Raw genomic sequence first — 17,616 nt, 5'->3', positions numbered from 1 at the left:
TGCTCTCAGCAAAGAAGTTCCAGATATCAGGGAACTGGGACAATTTTCTCAGCATCTTTTCATTAGTGTTTGTGTTTTGTGCTTATTTATGCTCTAGGAAAAAAAGTCCATGAAGTGGGAATCTATTTTTATCCAACAGCTCTCACAATTGTGAAACCTGCTGCTAAAATCTCTCCCATTTTTACTGTCTAAAACACTCCCTTGATGATTATAGAAATTACTATTATTTTTTCATGATTTCTACTGGTAAACTGCGCAAACCTGTGTTTCAACAGGCCAGACAACATCTTTGGCTGTCTCTGGTCTCTCCTGTTTTCACTGCACATGGGTGATGTAGAGTCTGGGTGGGCTTTGGTTTTGCCTCTTTTTTTTTTTTTTTTTTTTTTTCCAAATACAAAGGAAAAGTGAAGACTAATTGTGCAATTCAGACATTGAGCAAATTCTTTGTTGTGGGTGAGCAGAGAGAGGAGGGGTAAATCCCTGTCCTTTGTGCTCACGTTATTGGAGTTGGCAAAAGTGGCTGAAGCCTATCGAGACAGGATGGTGCTGTCCTGGGGAGGGGTCTCAGTGAAGGTCAGACACTTCATTGTGAGGATATCCTGAGTGTGGAGAAGAAGGAAGAGGAGTGGGCTGGGCAGAGTTATCCCCGAGGCTGCTCACCTTCCTGTGGGAGAGGAGGATTGGGATGTGCAGCCTGTATTTGCTGCCCAGCCCTAGCCCCAGCCCCAGCCCCAGCCCTGGCTGCTTGGCCATGGGAGGTCATCTCCTGGGCTGGCTGGGAGGTGGGAGAGCTGAACAAGGTGTGGACATTTAGGTCTGGACTCCTCAAGTGTGAGAAAGGGAGCTGGGATTTCAAAAGCAGCTGCAGGCAAAGGGAAAGCCCCCATTTTTAAAAGAATAAACATTTGCCCATGGGAAGTTTCAAAGGGATTTTTCTTACAGCTGTCCTGAAAAATGTACGTATCATAAAAACCATCTGCTTCTGGGGCAAAGCCCTGCTCACTACTTGCAGGGTTGGAAAGTGATGTTTTTAATTAATCTGAGCTCTCACAGAGGATAAATTGTGATGGATGGGAATCAGAGGTGCTCAGAGTTCCCTCCCTGCTCCACCTGTGGTGGGAAGGGATCTCCAGCCAGTGTCCCCACAGTCATCAGCTGGGTGGCCTGAGAGCTTAGGTGAGTGTCACGGCCCTGGGAAAGTTGTCTCAGCATGATCCACTGCCAACTTTATCACTGCACCATTTAGGGGAAGCACCAACAGCTGGGCTTGAGACCAAGCTCTACAGAAAACTCAGTACTAAAGTGGAAATCAGCAGCACACTGCGGCTGGGAGGGGAGGGAGGGGAAGGCCAGTGATGCTGCTCTGCCACTGTGATGCTTTGCACCCACAAGCTCATCCCAAGACTGTGTTAGCCCCAGCTCTGGGGACTCTGGACCACCTTCCCCTTGCCCTCACTGTAGCTGACACAGTGCTGGTGCCTGTGTGTGAGCAGATGTGGGGCTGGGGGTGCATCTGAGAGCGAGTGCTCGCTGCCTGTGCTCAGCAGGATGCCAAATTTCCAGCCTCAGCTCTCCCCTGGCACCCTGGGCAGCAGCTGAGCCTTGTTACCATCCCTGGGAGACCTTGCCTGCTTCTGGCATCACCCCAGGCTCAGCACACACGGGCATTGTTTGGGGCTCAGCATGCAGGGATGTCACACAGGGTTCAGGACACGGGTGTCACTTGGGGCTCAGCACACCCAGGCACCACTCAGTGCAGTTCCCACTGGCCATGCTGTGATGCTGGGCTCAGGGCCAGCCCTGGGGGCCTCTGTTTGCTCTCAGAGGTGCTGTTGACCTTCAGACTGTGCCAAGTGTTTGGCCTTGTGTGCATGGCTTTGTCTGGTTTTCCTCTCCCACTCCTGGCTGTTTGCTGTCTCCCATGGGAGAAGAAACCCTCCCAGATCTGCTCACCCCTTTTCTGCTTTAACTCTTTCTTGGTTGGAGGCCATGACTCCTTGCTTGCCACACAACCGTGTCCCTCACCAAGCAGGACCAAAGGACCAAAGAACAATATAACTGGGTGATACATTCGCTTTTGGTATTGAATAAACCTGCACAGGCTCTTTACAAGTCGCCTCTGCCCCATCCCTGCTGGCTGCTCTCAAAGTGTTTGTTACCAAATTTTTATCAACCAGTATTAAGAGGAGCCAAAAAAGCACTTTTGTGCTGTCCTACAGATGAACACAGCAGAAAGCCAAGGAGCTCACAGCTTTCCAGCCCATCTGAAGCTCTTTGGTACACCAGTCCCATTCTCCCTGTGCAGAGCCAGCTGTGGCATTTGCCCTGCTCAGTGTCCTTTGAGAAGTGCTCAGGATGCTGCAGAATCCAGCCTGGTCCTTTTGCCAGCTCTTGTGCCAAGGAAAATGTTGAAGTCGTGGTCTGTTGCAGGAAAGAAATGTCTGTTTTGTGGTACAAGCCCACATCTGTCCCTGCCAGGCCCTTCCAGGGTCATGTCCAGGTAGTGCTCAGCCTCGTTCAGGGGAGGCTCTGTGGCTTCTCCCTGCCTGTCCAAGGCCAGTGGGATTCACTGGGATTTACTGTCTGTGGATGCGAAGCCACAGCCTCCGCCGCAGACCTGGGAAGAGACAGAGTCTGTCAGTCCCAGGGCTCCCTCCCAGCTCATCATCCTGCTCCTGGGCTGTCCCAGGGCCTGGCACCCCTCAGGATGCTCCAGGATACTCACGGTAGAAGCGGTGGGCAGTGGGGACCAGGCCCAGCAGCAGGAGCAGGACACCAGAGGCCAGTGGGATCCAGATCAGGGGACTGCAGGGACCTGGAGAGAGGAGAGGACTCAGCACCTGGCACCACCCTGCCCCAGCAGCTTTGGGGGATGGAGTGTGGGGTGGGGAAGGGAGAAAAGCAAGGCAGGTCCTCAGCGGAGCGGTGCAGGATGTGACTATCACTCTCGGGTATCTTGTGAATGATGCACTACAGAATCACAGAGTGGGTCAAGTTGGAAGAGACAACAGTGGTTCAACCTCCCTGCTGAAGCAGGGTCATCCCAGAGCACATGGCACAGGATTATGTCCACATGGCTTTTGCATATTTTTGACAAGGGAGACTCCACAACCTCTCTCAGCAACCTGTTCTGGTGCTCAGTTCCCCTCACAGTACACAAAATTGCTCTGAGGTCTCAATAACCTAAACTGGAGTACATCCTGGCCCCTAAACCTGTGCATATCCCAGGGGATCCCTCCTACAGGCAGAAGTCAGCTCTTCCAGAGCAGTGGGTCTATTTGGACTCCTGCAGGGTGGCATTGTGGTGGCCCCCACCCCAGAACAAATTCCAACTGAGCCCTGAGGACCCCAAGAGCTCAGCAAACCCCTTTTTCCAGCCAGCCTGGGCTGCGACAGAGCATACCTCTCTTGCTGGCAGCTTTGCTTTTGGTTACCCACGGCACAGGCTTTTTTTTGGACACCGGTGTCTGTGTAGTCTTTGCAGGCAGAGACAAAGCATCAACTGGGGCATAAGGAGAAAAGAAGATGGTCAGTGTGGCACTGAGTACAGCAGAGCTCTCCAACCGCAGGCAAGAGGGGCTGGGAATTTTGGAGCCTGGAACAAGCCCCATCCAGTGACCCCTGCAAAAGGCTGTGTCATTCAGAGGGGTGAGCTTGACCTGAGCCTCTTGGGGATCACAGCAGTTACCAAGAGCTTTTAAAAGTGTTAATAAAAAAATGTGCCAGGTAAACAAGGGGAGAAGGCTAATGCAGGGAAAACTCCCAAACTTGCTTGAGTGACATTTGCTGCCAAGCATCATCTCAGCAGCATTGCACAAAATCATGAGTAGCAGGAGATTTCGGTAGCACTGGAATGTTCTAAGGGATCCTTGCATCTTTTCCTTATTCACATTGCTCTAATCTTTGCTCAACATTTGATTTTTATTTTTTTCTGATAAAATGAAGGCAGGATTTATTATGGTGTATCTGAATTACAGCGGAACACATTCATTTCTGAATAAAGTTGGCCAGCAAAATATGCCAGTAATGTCATTAAATAACTGCATGCCTGACTGCTCAAACCATACTTATTCAAAATTTTAGGTGATTGAAAACTAATTTTTTTCTGTTTCTACCTAGGATGTAAATTCCTACAGAAACTACCATTCTTTTACAGGAAAAGATGAGACATCAGGGCTGTGGGATTTATCTGGAAACTTCTCTCTTATATTATAATAGACTTAGGGAAAAGAAACTTAAAGACAATCCGTTTTATCATGAGAACTAAAAGGAAAAAAAGAAAATATTCAGCGAAGCCCAAGTCCTCCCAGAGCACCTGCTGCTGTTTAGTTTTTAATTGGTGTCCTTGATCAAGCTGCATTTCAAGTCTGTTTTTTATGCTTCGCACAGAGATATGTGCCCAGCTGTTAAAAAACAATTCTCCTTTATCTTAAACCAGCTTTTCTCTGAGCCTGCAAGAATCCAAAAGGGATTTCTCATCCAGTTCAAGGTACAGAGGATATTTGCCAAAATACCCCGGCAAAACTGGGACACTAGGTCTACTTCAGTCAGAAGCTGTAGCAGTATTTTGTTTAAATAAGTTACTTGTATCTTTGTTAAATAAGTTGTCTTCCTAAAAGTCTGCAAAAACTAGAGGCTGAATCCCACTTCAAATACTTTAGTTTTTCTGCATCAACTACTGCCCTGTGGTCAAAAAGAAAATGGGATGAAAAGAGCTTCTGTATGACCCAGATGTCTGTAAAGCCTCTCTCCTCCCATGACATCTGCAGAAAACTTATTTCTGTTTGGATCTCGAGAGGGATAGTGGGTTGTGAGCTCTGAGGAATAAATCCCATTTCAGTATTTTTTGTGAAGGGTGGTCTTGAAAGCTGCCACCAGATCCACCCCAGAGATGTGGGGGGCAATGCTCTCTGGCCTCGATGCTGCTCTTGTCACTTGGAGTGAGTGTAAGGAAGAATTCTGGCATGGAAGGGCCTGTGAGCTGAGCAGGGCACACATCCAGCTTCTCATCCAAAGCACAGCAGGGAGTGAGAAAAACACAGGGCATGGCAATATCACGTCTTCCCATGGAAATCCTAAAGCACTAGGATCAATGCTGTGCTCAAGGCATGCCCACAGCAGAGCAACTGCTGATGACAAAAGGACTATCACATGAAGCTGACCTAAATTTTAGCTATTTTCTGTATTTTCTGCCTTATCCGGTCTCATAGATCTCTTCAGAAAAACCCCAGAGCCCCAACTTTACAACTCAACATTGGGAAGAATCTACCAAAACTAATCACCCCTTTCCCAGAGGAAAAAACATCATCACAGCCTGCTGGGGGCACATTTTGGAACCCTGAGGGTGCTGCTTACCCACTCTGAGCTGTGTCCCACTGCCCAGGAAGAGCTGGGAGGACTGGGAGACGGAGCAGTAGTAGGTGCCGCTGTCCGAGGGATGCAGGTGGCTGATGTGCAGGCTGTAGGAGCTCTGGGACCTCGCCTCATGGACACTAAACCTGTCTTGGCTCACATTTGTGCCGTAGGTGGCTTTGCCCAGTGTGTTGGAAAACACCAAGAACTCAAAATGTTGCTTCTCCTGGCTCCAGCGGTACCAGTACACCCCATTGTTCTCCTTTTTCAGCTCACAAAGGATTTCAGTTTTATTGTTAGTTTGGGTTAGAATATGCTCTGGAGTTTGGGTAAGAATTGTATAAAAACCTAAGGAAAAAGAGAAATATTCAGTTATTATTTTAATTTCATTATTTTTCTTACGTGCAAAGAACAGATTTTCTTTATGGGCTTAATAAAATCCCATAGACACGGAGACCAGGGGGGTCACACGAGTGAGAAACAGCAACATTTTTATCAGGGTGGTCCCATATTCCCTCAGAGGCCTTTTTGGGTTCTCCAGCTCTTGTTTTGGCCAAGCCAAATTATATAGGCAGACTTTCCTCTGTAAACACTCATCTAGGAGGGAAGCTCACTGGCAAAGAGAGGGATGGAGGGATGATTTTGAGGGTGCCCTTGGGGCTGTATGTGCAGGGAAGAGCATCCCTGCCTGCTCCTGTGGATTCCCCTCTCCTGCCCTCCTTTCCTTTCTCATTTTTCAGATATTTCAGCCCTTTTTCAACAATTTTTTTTTGTGTTTCTTAACTGGTTTGCCAGGTTTTTCATCTAACAGATGCAACAATGATAAACATCTCAGGGGCAGAAAAAGAGACCAAAAAATGTGCAAAACATCTCAAAATGAGCCAATTTGATACTAGTTTTCAGACAATAATATTTTTCCAAAGGCATTTTGAGACATGGGAAAGGAGAGGGAGTGAGGGGCAGCAGTGGGGTTCAAAGCTTTGGTTTGGCATCGCCAACGACCTGTTTGGGCTTTGCAGCTTTTGTGGAAATTATCTAAGTCTTGTTTGTCTCAGGCAGATGTGAGGGGTGTCTTTGTAAGCTAGGATGTGTCCTTGTGGAAAGGATAACAGGTAACTTGTGATCCTTGCTGTTCAGCCAACAGTCCTGCAAAGCTGTAGATACTCTGAGACCGAGTGAAAAACAGAACTCTGAAGATAAGGACACTCCTGCTTCCCCCGTCTCTTTCCCAGGCATGTTTTAAAGCTCTGCAAAAAGCTCAATAATACATGTTTCTTGTCTTTTTTTTTTTTTTTTTTTTTTTTTTTTTTTTTTTTTTTTAAACCTTAAAATGTTATTTTTATTTCAAAATCCCAAAATTGCTTACAGCAGGTTTTGCAGACTCATGCAGCCCTGCAAAGCCAGCGGTGTGGGGACATGACCCAAGAAGATCTAAAGCCATTAATGTGGCACAAGGTCCTGATGTCTCCCATGTTTCCCAATGGGACAAGCAGAGGAGAGGGCTCTGGTGACTGACAGGGGTCCAGAGTCTTCCTCTGTCCCCACACTAATGACCCTATCACTGCCAGTGCTGCAGAATTAACACTGCAATGCCAAATTCAAGTGTTGCCCAGCAGCTGCAGCATTTCGCCACATACTCTGGCTCTGCGGCAACATTAATGTCTCCTTATTATTAAAATACATAATTTTAAGGTTTTAAAGCACAATTCTCTTAAATTTTGTTCTGGCAAACACCTGTGTGGTTTTTTAGTGGATGAAATGTGTGTGGCCACGGCACATGGAGGCTTCAGGTTCTCCTTGAGTGCCCTGAGGTCTGGCTCTGCTGGGCACGGGAAACATAATTCTCCATGAGAAACTTATCCTTGACCTGTTGGAGACACTGTTATATAAATCAGGAAAGATAAGAGATTCTGGAAGATCTCAGCTCAGTGCCAGTGATCAAGCCAGGAGTGAGCTGAGATGGAGACAGGTGAAAACTCATCCTCAGTCATACCTTCAACCCCAAAATATCCCTGTTCCCTTTCCTGGTGTATATCCATGGGGACCATGGGGAATCATGGTGTTTGGCCAGACCAGCCTGCAGCATCTTAAAAATGGCCCCTTTTCCTTTTTCATGGGCAAAGTAAACTCTCATTTATTGAGGTTTTCTCCGTGGCTCCCCACGGCACAGATCTCTAGGATATCAGAACCTGTAAGGCAGAATGGTCTTATAACACAACAATTCCAGCTGTGGCCCTTGGGAAATACCCAGTGTTTGGATGATATAGAAAATTTGATGGGATGTTTATCATCTTTGCATTACACAGGCAGTGGAGAGAGGAGCTATTTTAACTTCTATATCAGCAGAATAGAGAAGTTAAAATACGGTCCTACAGTCCATCTGCACTGAGGGTGCAGTAAAAACTCTGTGGTGTCTATACCATTATGTACTGAAATATGAGTAGAATATAGAATAGAATAGAGTAGAATATAAAAGAACAGAATAGAATAGACTATTTCAGTTGGAAGGGACTCACAGCAACCAACTGATCCCACTTCTTGACCAGTTCAGGGCTGACCTAAACCTAAAGCATGTTATTAATAGCATGATCCAAAGATATTGGAAATAGGTAATAATATCCTGTAGGTCCATACTGTGATGGTATATCTAATCTTCCACCATCCAGCTGCTGGAGAGTGGTGGAGGAGAGGCTCCAGCATGATTTTAGGTGCCCTCAACCCCTTAAGAGACACGTCCCTCTTACCTGGGATCTGGAGGCAGATGCAGAGATGGAGCCATGGCCGGGCCATGGTGGTGGACTCGGTGACGGAGGGGTTTTGTGCCAGCTTCCCCTTTCCACTCACTGTCACCTCTTGGTGGCAGGGCTGGCTTCACTCAGGAAGTCCTTGCCCCTCTCTACACAAGATTTTTCACCAGCAGCTGCCAAAGAGCCTCTGCCACAGCAGCACCTGGAGCTTCAGCCCTGCAGCTTCTTCTGTGCCGAGCGCCAAACCCAAGGGTGCATCAGGGCAACAGCCTTATGCTCCTCTGCAGCACTTCACCCTTAACTCCCCTTTAGAAAAATAAAACCAAGAAAACTCACTGATTTTTAATTATGATTTCTTCATATTACACCACCTAGTTATTCCTCCTTCTTTTAATCTACTTCTATCTTATCAAAAATTTACAAATGTAGGACTGTGGCCTTAAAGATAAAAGCAAGAAAGCAGGAATTTGCCTGTTTTTTCCCTGTTGAAATAAAAAAGCATTCAAAACAAGGAAAAGTGCAATTTGATCTATGGATCCTTTTCTTCAGCAGAATTTATAGCAGGAGATGTTTTTCTCTGGAAAATGTTGAACACCAGACCAACCCAACATAAAGCAGAGACGTGAGGCATCACAGAAAGCTTTGAAATCAAGAGCAAGAAACCTCGAACAAATTTGTGGCTGAAAAACCGCAAAAATGAGGAAATTCTGCTGGGGCTCCTCACCTCACAGCATGTGCTGCTTTGGTAGCTGTGACAGCATATGGCTCATAGGCAGAAATATTTAAATGATAAAATATCAGAATGACTTTGAAATGTCTGTGAGGAGGAGGTTTGAAGCACTTGGGGTTTAGGATTCAAAGACAAGCACGTGAGGTGAAATTACGGAGATGAACCAGTGTCAGCAGACTTCAATATTTCACTTCAATATTTGGGGAAAAAGTAGAAAAATATATAAATAAATATTAATTTTTTTAAAAAAATTATTTATTTATTTGCTGTCCTCTTGGCTGCCAAGTGAGATTCAGTTTTCTTTTATGTCCTCCTCATGCAGATACTTGTTGTTCTTAAAATGCCCCAGTATCTCCCAAGAAAAGGGAATCTCACGTGGGGGCACTGAGAAACCTCTCCCAGGGTTGAGCTGGCAGATGAATAGGAAAAACAAAATTGCATCTTGTACACTCTAAGCTTTTGGTCCATTTTGTACCAGATTTTTCCATGCTGCTGTAACACATCCTCTCCCCATTTCTGTTTAAATTAATTTCCTGCTCAAAGCGGGTTGCTAGCTGCGAAACCCTTGCCACAAAAAGCTTGCCTGCTAAACTTTAGGGTGGGCTGAATTGTTCCTTAACTCTTTCTTGGCAGGGGAAGGCAATTTCAGTGTTTTCAAACCCATTTCAGTGGTTTTAAGCTCTTGTTTTCGGAGCTGAGTTCTTGACACGGGTTGCAGCAACACTTGCTTCTGCTGTCCTCATGTTCTGCTCATCTGTCCCCTCTTGTTTCACACCACACTGAGGCTGGGCCCATCCTAGAATGAGGTGAAACACTTTTTTTTTTTTGAGATGAAGGCGCAGGGAGTGTTTGTTTGTTACACAAGCCATGCAAATGTTATGCAATGCCACTGTAAATGAATTTTCCCTTCATCCCTGCAGTAAAGTCTGTGAGTTGAGCCCAAAAATCCCCAAAATCCCCAGCTGCTGCAGTAGCTGAGTCCCTCCTTTCCCACTGCTGCTGTCACCTGGAGCAACTTCTAGCTTCCTGCCCAGGACAAGAATTTTTCTCAGAGGTTGCTTTTGCCATCATTACAACCTTGGATATGGGGATGTTACACCGAGATGACTCCCCAGGACATTATAGCAGCTTTAGAGGAAGCAAAAGGAATATATGAAATGTACAAGCATAGTGTACTGGAACATGGATTAAAAGTAATTTTTTTTCTAATTGCTGTTTACACACAGTGGAGCTGTTTACCAGTGGCTAGGCTGTTCTCAGGACTGGCTGTTGATCCTACAAGAAAACATTTTGGAGGAGGGATACTTGTGTCTGGCAGCATATCACCGACAAAAATCAAAGCACTGTGTGAACGTGCAGGAGACAGCTGCTGTTTATAACATCCCCACACTGTTTGGGGATGCTATCCTGGGAAGAAAATGGGAGGAAAGAAGAGTGTAAGTTGATCTTATCTGTTCACACAAACAAGATTTGTTGGTGACCTTGCTGAGGAATAGCAGCTCCTAATCACCACTGTTTGGCTCACGGCTGGGCCATGATGGAGGTAATTGTTGAATTTGGTGTATTTGTATTGTGTAGCTGCACAATTTCTAGGGGAATTTTATTATTTTTCTGCAGTTAAAGACAACCATCCCTGTCCCCAGCCCAACCAACTCCCTGTGAGCCCATCCTAGTGGGAAACAGCCTCTTTTCTTTTTTCCAGCCTGCATCCTGCCCACCTCACCACACTGACATAAATTTCTGGTTCTTTCACCAGCTTTTATGAACTTTTTATTCTTTCTTTTCCCCCTGTTATGAACTTCCTACAATAAATTGTTTGTTTTGGGGGGCTGGAGCAAAGCACTGGTGTAGAAGAACAGGGTTTAGGACCTGGCTGAGGTTTCATCTCTCTTAAATTCCCATGCTGCAGAGGAGGTTAATTGCAGCTGGGCTGTAAATGCCAGGCTAGAGAAAACAGCTACCATAAAACCAGAAAAAAATTCATTCTCTCTGTGCTTTTGAGGCTAAAAGGACTGATTTTGAGGGTCAGGGAAGGCTGCTCAGCCTCCAGACCAGTCCAACACAAACCAGTACTGCAATATGGAGAAATAAGGGCTGCTCTGGGGGTAAAGGGGTTCAGGATTGTAACTCCCTGGGGCTCTAGCAACCATGTGTGAACATTTTTTTTTCCTTTTTAAATTTTTTAAAAATGGTGTTATTCTAATGGAGGGTTTAGCTTCTAAGGTAGTTCATTACAGGTAAAAGCAGTAATGAAAATGACATCATTTTCACTGACTGAAATGATTGGTACCCTTTTCTGAGTAATAGCAGAAAAAACCCCCGCAAAACAAGTGGATCAAATTTTCTAAACTTCTCCAAGCTAAGATGTGGTTTGTATGGTGAAGTTGGGGGGGGGGCCCATCTGCTTTTGCAGGTGCAGATTTACAGCTGCAATTCAGCTGATGCAATATCACAGTGGAGGCTCCTGACATCTCATGGGGTAACCCCAAGGCCCATGTCAATGTACCGTGAGCTGGCCTGTGGCAAGAAAAAATGCTGCTTTTACAGACCAGATGCCAAAATGGATCTAAATGATGTCTTGTATGAATTTTCCTGTTTTTCATACCTCTCTGGCAAATAGGTCTGTGCTTGGGAGGAGGTTTGGCGGGACTGTGTTTGTTACAGGTGTCAGGTGTGAACCTCATGTGTGATCTCCTCACAAACCCCAGGTGCTAATGGGGTGTGCAGTAAATGAGAGGGCCATGGGGGGATTTGGAAGGATGGATGGTCAGAGAACAGGCTCCAGCTCTCCCTCTTCAGGACATTTGGTGGAAGCAGAAGTTTAGTGAGGACCAAAGCTAATCCTGGACCTCCCCAAACAGATAAGGGGCAGTGCAGGTGCTGCCGTGTGATCTCAGCTTCCCTAATCAGTGTTGAAGAGGATAAGGAAAGACAAGGAAAGTGTCCTTGGGAAGGCAGCACACGGAGGAGGAAAAGCCACCAAGGAAGTAAACACAGGTGTCATCAGCCCCAAACAACAACCTGCCATGGCTATAAAAATCACCCGGCTGAGACTTCATGACCACGTTTACCTTAAAGGTGCCGGATCTGCTGGACCTCTGCAGAGACCATCTCCAGACTCCTGGGACTGCCGGAACATTCAGCCGAGGATTGGTGAGATCTCATTATTGGGGTCCTACTTCGTCTCTCCTTTGCTTCACCCACTCCCGCATCCCTTCCCCATTCCCTCCCCGGGAGCCAGTGGCTTGCGGCAGCTGCTGGCTTGGCCACGGCCTCCTGTTCCCACCTTCCCCTTCCCTTGTGCCCAGGCTCGGTGTCCCCCCGGGGGGCTTTTCGGAGGGGAGGGTTGTGGGGTTGCAGCCTTGCTCTGTGGAGGGGTTGAAAGGGTTGTCAGTGTTGGTGTGTTATGGTAGTTTTGCCCTGAGACGGAGCCGTCTCAGATCCCACCCCCTTCACTATGATGAGCGACATCGTTAGCAGTTGGAAGCTGGAGCAGTTTGTGCTCCAGAAGTGTCTCCCCCCAATTTGGTCACCAGGGTCTTTCCAGGGCCCAGACGCTTACCAGCAGCTGTGCCAGCAGTGGGAGAGCTGGTCGGAGGAGAACAAAAAGCCCAAACCCACTAACAAGTGTAAGAAGCGAGCGGCTTTGCAGGGTTTGCTGATGGTAGGCAGGGAGTTGTCCAAGTTGCTGAAGGAGGCTCTTGAGAATGTGCAGACCTTGGAGCAGGCCAAGGAGGAGCTCAAAGTCCAGGTGGACAACCTGCGGGCAGAGGTGCAGGGGTTGTGTGGGGACTCTCTGCGGAGCGCCGTGGAGATCACCCGGCTGGAAAGCAAGCTGGGCTATGAGAAGCTGAAAACGGAGGAGCTGAAGAAGGAGGTTGGCAAGTGGATCGGGGAGACCCATGACGCGCAGAGCGCGGTGCGGGCGGTCCTGCAGGACGTGCAGCGGGACCGGGGCACTGGCCCCGATCACAAGGTGTGCCATGCCAAGATCCAGGAGCTGGAGGCAGAGCTGGGGGTGTCGAGGGGCATTGTGGCTGCCATTAAGGGCAAGAGGGCCCCAATTGGGAATGGTGAGGGGGAGGACTCCCTGGACCTGCACCCACCCCACTACGATTATGAGGATGATGTGTGGGGTGCTAATGGCCCCACCAGGCCATCCCCCTATGCTCCTCTGCGGGAGGAGGTGTGCCAGCTGCAAGTAGGGGAGGTAGAGGCTTCCAAAGATAAAAAGGTTCCCCACGATGAGCCAGTCAGTCATGTCCCACTCCAGCCCATAGACACCAACAGGGCTGTGCTCTGGTTTACCCCTGAGCAGCTTAAGACAGTGGGGAAGATGCTGGGGCCACTGACAAAGGAGACAGCCATTAACTGGCTGTCCAGGATCCAGCGTCTGCCCAAGTGCCAGAGTGGCAACTTTGTGAGTGACCTGATAGACATTGTGAGGAAGTGCATGAAACCAGATGATTTTGCAGCACTGCCAGGGGATGTGCAGATGGGCAATGTGCAGGATATTGGGGATGTCCAGCTGGCTGTGCTGAAGGTGTTCTTCCCAGAGGTCAACCCCTTAGTGCTCTTCCACCAGGAGAAGCAAAACCCTGAGGAGAGGCCCGATGCTTATGTTAACCGTAAAAAGATGCTCTACCAGATGGCCGGGCTCCCTGGCTCAAAGGACTCCCCCCTTGATTTTGACAGGCCTGAATTCAAGGAGCCACTGGTGGTGGGGTTGACACCCCCACTGCGGGTGATTGCTGGTGGGGATGCAGCCAAAAAGCCTCTGTCAGAGCTGGAGCAGATCCTGAACCAGAATTTTGAGCTGCAAAAGCAGGCATTCCCAGGGTACATGTTGGGGGGAAAGAAAGGGAAAACCATGTCCATGTCTTTCCAAAATGCAGGGATGAGAAAAATGCAAGGAGACAACCGAAAAGATCCTGATGGCAAGGGGGGGTTGGGGAAGGAGAACCAGCAGGGGATGAGGTTTCAGAAGGGTAACCCTTGGCGGGCTGAGCTGAGGAAGCGCTTGATAAAATACGAGAAACAGGAGGACATTGATGGCTTGCCGGATGCAGAGCTCTTCCAAAAGCTGGCCCTGCATGAGGCCAAAAAGCACACCAGCTCCCACCTGATTGACCCAGGGTCTAAGGTTCAGCAATAGGGCTGCCAGGCACCCACATCGCCCCTTTTTGTGGCACCGATTAAGACCGATTTGTGGGGGCGCCTGATAGTTGATACAACTATTGGAGGAGGGGTGCTTGGACAAGTGATGTTAATTAATACTGGTGCCTCTTATTCAATTTTGAATATGGCCCCCGGCAGAGCCGGGATCTTCCAAACTTCTGAAATTATTGAACTGACAGGGCCCAACGGCCAGAAATCCTCAGTGCCGTTCACAGGGCCCATACCCTTTGAAATTGGGGCTGCCAAAGGGTCTGAAAAATTTGGGAAAATGGAAATGAAAGGAAAGCCAGGAATTTTAGCCGTCTCTGCACTGACAGAGATGGGGGTGGTGGTGGACCTGGCAAACCAAGCATTGCTACACTGCCCACAAATTGATTTGCCCGTCATCCCGGCAAGCCACAGGGTGATGTCAGTGAAAGCCCCTGAGGTCCTGGTCCACCCTGAGTGGGAACCCCGGGTGAAACGGGTCACAGAGCAGTTCCCCCAGGTCTGGGCAAGGAGCAAGCTGGACTGTGGGCAGATTGATGCTGCTGTGTCAATCAAAGGGCCGGATCCGCCCCCTCAGCCTCAGCCCTGGTACCCGGCTGAGGCTGAGGACAGCTTGTGGGACACAGTCAAAACCTTGCTGGCCCAGGGCATACTGGTGGAGCAGCAGAGCACCACCAACGCCCCTGTGTGGCCCCTGAGGAAAGCTGATGGGAAAACGTGGAAGCTGACAGTTGATTTCAGCACCCTGAACCAAGTCACCCCAATGCAGACCTCCACAGTGGTCAAGTATCCCAACACCATGGCAGCCATCTCCCGGGGCTCTGAGTGGTTCTCGGTGCTCAGCCTGACCAGCCCATCATTTGCCATCCCCTTGCACCCCGAGTCCTGGCACAAGTTTGCCTTCACGATTCGAGGACGGCAATTTGCTTTCACCAGAGTCCCTCTGGGTTTCCACAATGCCCCTGCCATCTGCCATGCCCGTGTGGTGAGGATGTGGGAGCAGGTCAGCCACAGGGAGAGTGTGCTGTCCTGTGCTGGTGAAATCCTCATCCACACCCAGACAAAGGAGAAGAATCTGGAGGTGCTGGCAGAGGTGCTGGGGGCTGTCCAGAAGACAGGCTTCAAGATCAGCCCCACAAAGGCCCAGCTGTGCTGGAAGGAGGTCTCCTTTTTGGGGGTGGCCCTGGGGGAGGAAGGGCGCTCCCTGGAAAAGCAGAGGGTTGAGCTAATACAGAAGATGTCAGCACCATCTGATGTCACCACCCTGAGGTCCTTTCTGTCTCTCCTGAAGTTGTGCCGTGAGTTCATTGAGGGCTATGCAGAGAAAACAGCCCCCCTTTGCCACCTCCTGAAAAAGAACACCCCCTGGGAATGGGGGCCAGAGCAGGATGAGGCAGTGAAGACCTTAAAGGAGAGTGTGGCACGAGCCCCCATGCTGGCACACCCTCGGGGGGACAGACCCTATGTTCTGCAGCTGGCCAGCACGGGGAGGGGGCTGCAGGCCACCCTGGGCCAGCAACACAGTGCCAACCTGCTCCCTGTGGCCCACGCCTCGCGTCTCCTGACGCCAGCTGAGCAACAGTTCAGTGACTATGAGAGGGAGGTTTTAACCTTAACCTGGGCCTTGCAGCACTGGGATTACCTGGTGGGTTCGGCCCCAGTGCTGCTGAGGACCTCCTGTACCCCGGTGAGGTATCTCTTGTTGGGAAAGGGGGATGAAGGTCCCCTGTGCTGCCCCAGGATGGCCAACTGGGTGTTGGCGCTGACCAACAAGGAGGTCCCCAGGGACCCCTCACCTGGTGCCTACAGGGTGGTGATCAGTGCAGAGAGGGGTGGGGAGCAGCAGGGAGTCTCCCTTACTGACCCCAAGCCACGGCGGGCACCCCTCTTTGAGAGCAGCCTCAGCCTGGAGGAGGCCAAGGAGAGAGGCTACGTTGTGTGGTTCGTAGATGGCTCCAACTACCACGAGGAAGGGGTGCCCTACACAGGCTATGCTGCTGTCAACAGGGGCACCGGGGAGGTGGTGAAGGGAAGGTGCCTGCCTCACTCCATCCAGGCTGCCGAGCTGGTGGCTGTGATGGCTGCCCTGGAAAACACGCCGGCAGACCAGCCCCTGGCCATATTTTCAGACTCGGGTTGGGTGGTGCGTGTGGCACTGGAGTGGCTGCCCCTCTGGAGGGAGAGGGACATGCAGTCTGCTGATGGCAAGCCTGTCACCTATGCCAAAAAGCTGCTGTACCTTGCAAGGCTGGCAGAGCAGAGGGTGTGCCCGGCACAGATCATTAAGGTGAAGGCCCACAAGAAGGGAACAGAGGAAGCCAAGTGGAACAAGGAGGCAGATGCCAAAGCCAAGCAAGGTGCCAAGGAAGGGCTGATGTGGAAGGCAAACAAGATATCAGAGAATGGCCCAGTGTCGGTGGCTCCCAGCAGGCACTGGGAGAGTGTGGATTTGGTGGGCTTGCAGGCACAGGACCCCAGGATCTGGGAGTTGGCGCAGGGCAGGGAGTACAAAGGGTGCAAGGTGTGGAAAGACATCTCAGGGCTAGTCCTGGCACGGAGGGAGGGGGCAGATTTCCCAGTCTGGGTGGTGCCTGAACTGGTCCGGACAGAGCTGGTGGCCCTGGCTCATGAGCAGGGGCATCTGGGGACAGACAAGACCATGGTGAGGCTGCAGGGTGCTGGGTGGTGGCCCGAAATGAGAGAGGATGTGGAGAGGTATGTCAGCAACTGCCTGACGTGTGCAGCCAACAATCCTGATGCTAAAACAGCCAAAGCCATCCTGGGCCACCAGAGGGTTTCTGGGCCATGGAGTAAGCTGCAGATGGAGTTTATTGGCCCTCTGTCCCAAACAGCCCAAGGCAATAAGTACTGCCTAGTGGTCAGTGATATCTTCACCAAGTGGGTGGAAGCATTCCCAGCTCGAAACAACTCAGCCAGTGCAACTGCAAAGATCCTGGTAGAGCACATTTTCTCACAGTGGGGCATCCCAAAGGAGATCCACTCAGATCATGGCCAACGCTTCATTGCGGAAGTCACAAAGGGGGTGTGCCAGGCCCTGGGAATCAAACAAAAGCTTCACATCACAGGGCATTTCCAGAAGCCAATCTCAGCAGAGGGGCCCAACCAGCCACTGAAAGCAGCACTGAGGAAGCTCGTGAGCCAGCAAAGGAAAGACTGGGATCATAAGCTCCCACTAACCTTGCTGGCACTGAGGGCATCTCTGGCATCTCAAACACCTTCTCCCCTGAAATTTCCTCCTGCAAGAGACCCGAAATTTCTGGAACATTGGTGGCAAGGAGGGGAGCCCCCAGATGAAATGCAGCCCCGCGTGCTGATGGACAGGTGGGTCCAGGACATGCTGAGGACAGTGTCAGCCACCTACCGCCAACTCTCCTCAGTGCAGGAGACCAGCATCCCTAAGATGGAGAAGCAGTTGGGAGTGCTACTGCGCCCCGTGGAGTGGAACACAGGGGACCTGGTAATATACAGAGGGGTTAGGGAGAAGAACCAGGTGCTGGAACCCCAGTGGCTGGGGCCTGTTAGGGTTGTGAACAAGGCCAGCCCCTCTGTGTACCAGGTAGAAATCAGAAAAGGGGCAAAAAGGCAGGAGAAATGGTTCCA

General features: G+C 49.8%; 1 protein-coding gene across 1 annotated transcript; it reads right to left on the bottom strand.

Moving 5' to 3' along the window:
* Positions 1 to 2,342: 2,342 nt before the first annotated feature.
* Positions 2,343 to 8,453, bottom strand: CD8B (CD8 subunit beta). Its single transcript, XM_083862192.1, has 5 exons — positions 8,097 to 8,453; positions 5,356 to 5,700; positions 3,404 to 3,502; positions 2,726 to 2,815; positions 2,343 to 2,617 (listed from the first exon to the last, which is right to left on the bottom strand). The coding sequence occupies exons 1-5, from the start codon at positions 8,140 to 8,142 to the stop codon at positions 2,577 to 2,579; spliced, it is 621 nt and encodes a 206-aa protein (XP_083718318.1). The 5' UTR covers positions 8,143 to 8,453; the 3' UTR covers positions 2,343 to 2,576.
* Positions 8,454 to 17,616: the final 9,163 nt, after the last annotated feature.

The sequence above is a fragment of the Zosterops lateralis genome (genome assembly GCF_965231275.1).
Source record: "Zosterops lateralis genome assembly, chromosome: 5".
NCBI classification, from domain to species: Eukaryota; Metazoa; Chordata; class Aves; order Passeriformes; family Zosteropidae; genus Zosterops; species Zosterops lateralis.
The sequence above is the reverse complement of the archived record's forward strand: the minus strand, read 5'-3'. Positions and strand labels throughout refer to the sequence as shown.

Coding starts and splice junctions, on each gene's coding strand:
- CD8B (XM_083862192.1), bottom strand. CDS start 8,142: ATGGCCCGGCCATGGCTCCATCTCTGCATCTGCCTCCAGATCCCAG. Junction 5,701..8,096: donor CATCTGCCTCCAGATCCCAG/GTAAGAGGGACG, acceptor CTTTTTCCTTAG/GTTTTTATACAATTCTTACC. Junction 2,618..2,725: donor CACTGCCCACCGCTTCTACC/GTGAGTATCCTG, acceptor GTCTCTTCCCAG/GTCTGCGGCGGAGGCTGTGG.